At 40.4% G+C, this 6,930-nt stretch overlaps 1 protein-coding gene across 2 annotated transcripts; it reads left to right on the forward strand.

The window, feature by feature from the left end:
* The first annotated feature begins 333 nt into the window (after positions 1-333).
* Positions 334-4,227, forward strand: LOC149321926 (dopamine receptor D1.L-like). 2 transcript variants are annotated; one of them, XM_089531554.1, is made up of 3 exons: positions 334-473; positions 1,185-2,071; positions 2,178-4,227. In XM_089531554.1, the coding sequence occupies exon 3, from the start codon at positions 2,841-2,843 to the stop codon at positions 4,197-4,199; it is 1,359 nt and encodes a 452-aa protein (XP_089387680.1). In that variant the 5' UTR covers positions 334-473; positions 1,185-2,071; positions 2,178-2,840; the 3' UTR covers positions 4,200-4,227. The 2 variants fall into 2 exon arrangements, with proteins under 2 accessions (XP_089387680.1, XP_089387690.1); XM_089531564.1 differs by having other exon boundaries at positions 2,018-2,071.
* Positions 4,228-6,930: the final 2,703 nt, after the last annotated feature.

Below are 6,930 nucleotides of genomic sequence, written 5' to 3' on the forward strand. Positions count from 1 at the left end.
TGTCTCTAATTTCTATCCCTCCAGTGTTTTCTATTTTGTCTTCCATCTTTTTACGTTTCACAAAAAACAATCTGTTTAGGAGGGGGAAGTGGAATTGCTGCCCAGTAACGTTTGCTCCTCTGGAAGCACTCTTGTTCTACTCCCTTTCTAGAAATACACAGTTGCACTCACAGAGGAGGTCTCTAAATGATAGTTCCTACTAATGTGGGAGAAGCATACAGTATCTTGTTTCTGCCAGAAGAGGGAGCCATTCCCACACTGAAATCTGTGTTGCTGGAAGTTAGTGAGCTCAGTGAATGGCAAAGAGAGAAAGTGGTTATGTGTGTAGTGGGGAGGAAGGTGGGGGAGAGAAAGGAACCAGAAATAAACCAACCACAAAAAAGATGAGTTGTGTGTCGTTCTTTCAGCTGGAAGCCTGTAACATCAGCACCTTGCAATAGCCGCACCGTGGAACAAATGATTTCTCTGTGTTGGTGAGTTTATGCTCAGGGGCAAAGATTCATATCTTGGTGTCGGGTTAAATCATAAGTGTTTTATTTGTGGGTGTTGGGGTTCATGGTTGGGGAGGGGAGTCCCTTTGCACTGACTCCGTGTCATTTCGATAGCCTTCTTCTTTCATTTTCCTTTTTACAAACTGTGACCTAGCAGAGTTGACATGCTGGTCTTTTCCTTCTGTGCGGCTCTGTTCTAGCTTATCTTTGAATATTTGTACACATATGTGGTTCTGCACATTTGGGCATGGATTGTATATATGTATGTTCAGCAAGATCACAAATGAAATGCCCCCAGGATCTTTTGAGGCTTGTTGGGCAGCCACTTTTAGAGACCATTGTAAAATAAATTATTTTGTGACCATGTCCATTTTACTATTGGGATAAATGAATACATCTCTACTATTTGGAAAGGTGGGGTTTTTTCACCAAAACCAGTACAACCCTGGGAAGTTTAGATTAACATGGCATGCTCAGAATCAGAACATTTGAATAATTTATTTCCAGTCTTTTTTTTTTTTTTTTTACACCCAAATGGGCTATGGAAAATACTGTTTGTTTATCTTATAGAGAAATAAGGAGGAGGCTGTGTTCTCCATAGAGAAATCTTCTTGGATTTTAAAAGCAGGATATTTGAAGGGCTACTGCCCATCATTTTCACTCATGCCTGGATTTCACTCTTTTGTGATTTAGGAAGGAGAATTCACAGAGACAGACCTTTTCTATCAAGGTGATGTGGCTACCTACCACTCCAGGTGAGAAGAACCCTTCGATGTCAGTGTCCTGGGCTTGGCAAAATAGAGAGAGATCACGTAGCATCATCCCAGATGTAAATCCAAGGTCAGACACAGCAGAAAATCCCAAAGAAATTGCTGCACTACCTGGGCATTTCTAAAGGGAAAAAGACTATGATTGTGACCTAATCCTTGGACTGTGACAATTATGAGCCATGGCTGGATACTTAAAGAAATATGATAAAGTTTCTCAATAGCTAAAGACTGAAGTTTACTTATCTTTCATACTGTAGCCACTAGGTTGGGAACCTACATAAAGGGCCAAAAGGATCTGCTCCTAGGACTTTTCCTTCTTTCCTTCTGCCAATGAAGACTAAAAACAACCTAAGGATCTCAAAGATGTTTGCCAGAGAACGGGAAAACTCATGCCTTAGCCTGGGATGATTTCATCCTATGGCCCACTTGAACAGGATATACAAAGCATGACTTGGGTGATGAGCATCTAGATAGGTCTGCCTCGATGCACCAAGTTTGCACGTGAACCAGAAGGGATGGCTGGAATTGAAGGAACCGTGTCTATCCCCTGAGAAGACTAATTAAGAAGAGATCACAAAAGTTGTGTGTGCCTGGTGGCTTTTTTGCTGAAAAAAAATTAGGGCTTGCTGGTCTATGCATCTGCTCCCATTCATGCATTTGGAAGATGTTTACCTTATGCAGTACAGCTTGCCTGCTTTGATTGTGTCCCTTTTTTTCCTTTTTTGCTCTGCTATGCAATTCACATTCTAAATAAAGTAGGAAGAAAAATGTTCTGCCCAGGACGAGACTAGAGCAACAAAAGCTGAACAGGTAGGGAATGTCTTCTTATGAAAAGCAGCAATGCTCTAACTATATATTTAACTGTCTATAAGCTATTTACTGCCTTAAAATGTAAATGTATTTTCTTTGTCTCTAGGACTATGAATCTTTAACAATGTGGAACAATATGAGGAGTTGATTCCTGAGGCTACCTATAAAGAGAGAACTGGTGTTTTAATTTCATAGCAAAAAGATATGAAGGCTGAAAGGGTATTAAAATGTTCCACCAAGTAGAAGGATGGAAAATTAAATCAGAAACAAAAGCACCTAATGTGTTACGCTTCAGTAGAGCTGAAGGGCTAGTTAAATGGACACTGGATAAACTGAATCAATAGTCTATTTCAGTGAGAATATATCTGGAAGCTGGGAAGTGATTGTGGCCCTGATCTGTTGAGTTTATATCTATGGGACTCTCTGAGGATTTTTCTGCTGGCCTGTTCTTGCTACAAGTAATCTCTTTTAGGCTGAAATTCAGAAAGCATTGTCAAGAAACATCAGTAGCAGCAGCCAGGGCAGCAGCATCAGCAACAACAAAATGACTGTGACGGCCAGTTTCAGATACTTGCCTGATGTTTCTTAATGAGATTCCTAAGGATGATGGAATCCCTCCCAAGAGTGAAGAGACTTTAGCATCAGCTTTAGGGGAGGTCTGCTTGGCTGCTGGTGAGTAATTAATGGACACCTGATGTCTCTTTTGTAAGGACATGAGTTGATGTCATCATCACAAGCCCCATGATAGGAGATTGCCTCAGGAGAAAAGATGATTTGGAACAACACCACTATGGACGGGAAAGGGTTGCTTGTGAAAAGGGATTCTTGCTTTCGAATCCTCACCGGCTGCTTCCTCTCCTTGCTGATTCTTTCCACCCTCCTAGGCAATACACTGGTTTGTGCAGCCGTCATCAGGTTTCGCCACCTGAGGTCCAAAGTGACCAACTTCTTTGTGATCTCTTTGGCAGTCTCAGACCTTTTGGTAGCAGTCTTGGTCATGCCCTGGAAAGCTGTTGCTGAGATAGCTGGATTCTGGCCTTTTGGATCATTCTGTAACATCTGGGTAGCTTTTGACATTATGTGTTCCACAGCCTCAATCTTGAATCTGTGTGTCATTAGCGTGGACAGGTATTGGGCCATCTCCAGTCCTTTCAGGTATGAGAGGAAAATGACCCCCAGAGCAGCCTTCATCATGATCAGTGTGGCATGGACCTTGTCTGTCTTGATTTCTTTCATCCCAGTCCAACTGAACTGGCACAAGGCTAAAACCACAAGCTTTCTAGACTTCAATGCCAGCTTCCAAGGTGTAGCTATGGACAACTGTGATTCCAGTTTAAACAGGATGTATGCCATCTCTTCCTCTCTCATTAGCTTTTACATCCCAGTGGCCATCATGATAGTTACCTACACAAGGATATACAGGATTGCTCAAAAACAGATAAGACGGATTTCAGCCTTGGAACGGGCAGCCGTGCATGCCAAGAACTGCCAAACTCCTGCTGGCAATGGAAACAGTCTGGATTGTCATCAGCCAGAGAGTTCCTTCAAAATGTCCTTCAAGAGAGAAACAAAAGTCTTAAAGACTTTGTCAGTGATCATGGGGGTGTTTGTTTGCTGCTGGTTACCCTTTTTCATACTGAACTGCATGGTGCCCTTCTGTGAACCCACTGTACCATCCAGGGGAACAGAACCATTTTGTATTAGTTCTGCCACTTTTGACGTTTTTGTTTGGTTTGGATGGGCCAATTCTTCACTCAACCCCATCATCTATGCCTTCAATGCCGATTTCCGCAAGGCATTTTCCACCCTCTTGGGATGCTACAGACTCTGCCCTGCTTCTATTAATGCTATAGAGACGGTTAGTATCAACAACAATGGGGGCATAGCTTTTTCCAGTCAGCTTGAGCCCAGAGGGTCCAGCCCCAAAGAGTGTAATCTGGTCTATCTCATCCCCCATTCCGTTATATGCCCAGAAGAGGATGACCTTGTGAAAAAAGAAGAGGCGGGAGGATTGCCTAAAACATTGGATAAAACATCTCCAGCCCTATCAGGGATCTTGGATTTTGAAGCTGATGTGTCTTTGGAAAAGATCAACCCCATCACGCAAAATGGCCAGCATAAAACCTGAGGCGTAAAGTTAGCCCTTCAAAACATAATAGTGCTTTTGTGGGGTGGGGAGGGGAGGGAGGGGTGAAGAAAGTATGCTATTGTGAGAGTCAAAGCCATCACACAAAAACCCAGGGCTCCATTGAACTGCTGTTTGTCAGAACCATACAATCCAAACAGTTAATTCCAACTTAACATACACTGTGGGTTGTTCAGTGTTGTTCATTCTGAATGGAAATGAAATCAAAGTTGTTCATACAGTGCAGCTGCAAAGAAAAACAATGAAAATGAGCTTGACCAATGTTTGCAGAAATGGAACTGGGGTGGGGGAAGTAAATAAACTTTACTATAGGAATACAATGTATTAAACTAAATATGAAGTTCCTGTTTGACTTGCATAGTTGTTCATGGTTGTTTATAGGTTGCAAGTAAAGTTTGGTGAGTTGCCAGGTCAGGTGGATGCCTTTATAAATGATTTCTGAACATCTGTAGAGCCTTATAATAAGAGTGGAATATTTTTAATAGTAGGAAGAGAATGTGTCAATGCTGGCATTATTTATTTATTATTTAAATGACTATTTTTTCATATGTTTCAACAAATCTAGCTTTATTTATCTTATTTTAACATATGTCTAAAGAATGGGATATTTCTGAGGTTTTCTTCACTGCATTTTTGACCATTTTACTAGTCAGCACTTTATTTAAAAATAATGAAAAGTGTGAGCATTTTTCTAAGATTTGCTTAGAGAACTATAGGACTTGTAATTGTTTAAAACACAGCAAAAGAGGATGAATCAACTTTCCTGTGCCACAAAAGTAAGATGTCTTGTGAGTTCTCCCCTTCCTTACTGCCCAAACATAGGACCCGAGAAGACCAAATGACAAGTTGTAAAAACTATGCCCATTTAGGAATGGGGGAAGGAAATGGCTGCAATCGATTATAAAGTTTCATTTTATGTTGACTTTGCTTGACTGTCAGCATGTGAAGCTGTATATACTTGACTTCGTATAAGTATACCACTCTAAAGATGAATCGATCTAAGGAGAAAGCCGTCTTTGGTTAACCCACTATGGCATTTGCCATTTGGTAAGATAAACCTCCCCTTTTTAGATGTAGACTTTTAGTTCAGAGTTTGGCTATATTTTGTTGTTGTTGATGATGGTGGGGAAATGACTACCCCTCCCATACCTTCAAGAAATGTAGGATAGATCTATCAGTGGACATTGTCCATGATAGATAAACAGAGCCTTGGTATTTAGAGGCTGCATACCTCCAAAATACAAGATTTTGGAGGCAAGCCATGGAGAAAGGCTGTTGTCCTTACCTCCTGATTGTTTGTGCCTGATTGACCACTTGGGGAGGAAGGATGCTAGATTCTGGTCGGAGCCGACATGGCCACCTATCTTCCTATAGAACTGGTTAAAAAAGCCAACAAACCTCAAATCCTCAGAAATAAATATAGATGTATAACTTGTCCGAAATAATATTGTGTAATTTTAGTTTTCCTTTTTGTTTGCTGCCCATTGCATAGCAAATAGTGCCTCATTCCTATTCTGGATCTCCCATACACTGAATGGAGCAGCGAAACACTGGGAAAATTATATCCCCCTCCAATTTCTTTTCCATACTCTGCCACATCCCTCTTGAATTTTCAGGATTTAAAAAAAACTAGCTTGAAATCAAATTCCTTACTAGCATCCCTTAGTAATATAAACTAAAAATACTACAGTTCCAAATACTATCAACAGTCACCAGCATTAACATACAAAACATTCCAAGATAAATATTTGGGTTTTTTTTTTTGAGGGGGGGGGTGTTAGAAAAAACAGACAGACAACTTTGGAAGAAACATAGCATTCATCAAAAAATGTAGCCAGCAAGAGATCTGGGAGAGACAAGTCAGAAGCCTAATGAAAATATACATTCTGCAATCAGGTCTGTGTTATTTATGTATTGTGAATGTTTTCATATTTCTATTGCCTGTAAGCTGCTTTCATACATATAATAAAAATATTTTGTGAACATAAGGTCAAATAAAGCAATTTACATTATGTTTATTAAATAAATCTTGGGTTTTGTCATATTGTTTTGAATTCTTTTAACAATTTCTTCCCACTGCCCCCCCACCCCCCGCTGGCCAACCAAGTTTGCTTTGGAATAGCTTCTTGGAACAGGTTTGCGGTAGCAAATAGATATAATCTAGGAACAGTGTGTTAATTCAAAAGAAGGTCTATTTAGCATCATTCAAACTTGAATTGAGCTTGGGTTGATTTCTGTCTTTGCTGGAAGTGGGAGAGAGAAGGGCTATAGCTCAGTGGTGAAGCATGGGTTTTGCATGCACAAGGTCATGGGTTCATACTCTAGCAGCATTCTTAATAAGGTTGGGGAAGACTATTCAGGAGCACAGTTAGAGTGAATAATGATCTGATTTGCTTTTGGCTGCCTCCAGAGTCCTAAAGTATATTGTAAATTCTTTTTAAATCACAGAGGTTACGGGACAAAGCCATAAACAATTATTTATATTATATCCAATATAATAGTGTTTCTCTATTCCACACCTCTTTGTTTTGCAACTTAGGCTGCATCTACACTGCAGAATTAATGCAGTTCGACACTGCTTTAGCTGCCATGGCTCAGTGCTATAGAATTCTGGGATTTGTCATTTTGTGAGATACTTAGCCTTCTCTGACAAAGAGGTCTGGGACAACAACCGAAATACAAATCTCATGAATCCATAGGATGGAGTCATCAT

This window comes from Sceloporus occidentalis, unplaced genomic scaffold, assembly GCF_023333645.1.
Source record: "Sceloporus occidentalis isolate IW3139 unplaced genomic scaffold, rSceOcc1.0.p SCAF_1, whole genome shotgun sequence".
NCBI classification, from domain to species: Eukaryota; Metazoa; Chordata; class Lepidosauria; order Squamata; family Phrynosomatidae; genus Sceloporus; species Sceloporus occidentalis.

Excerpts from the sequence above, each read along its gene's own strand:
- LOC149321926 (XM_089531554.1), top strand. The coding sequence starts at position 2,841 with ATGATTTGGAACAACACCACTATGGACGGGAAAGGGTTGCTTGTGAAA.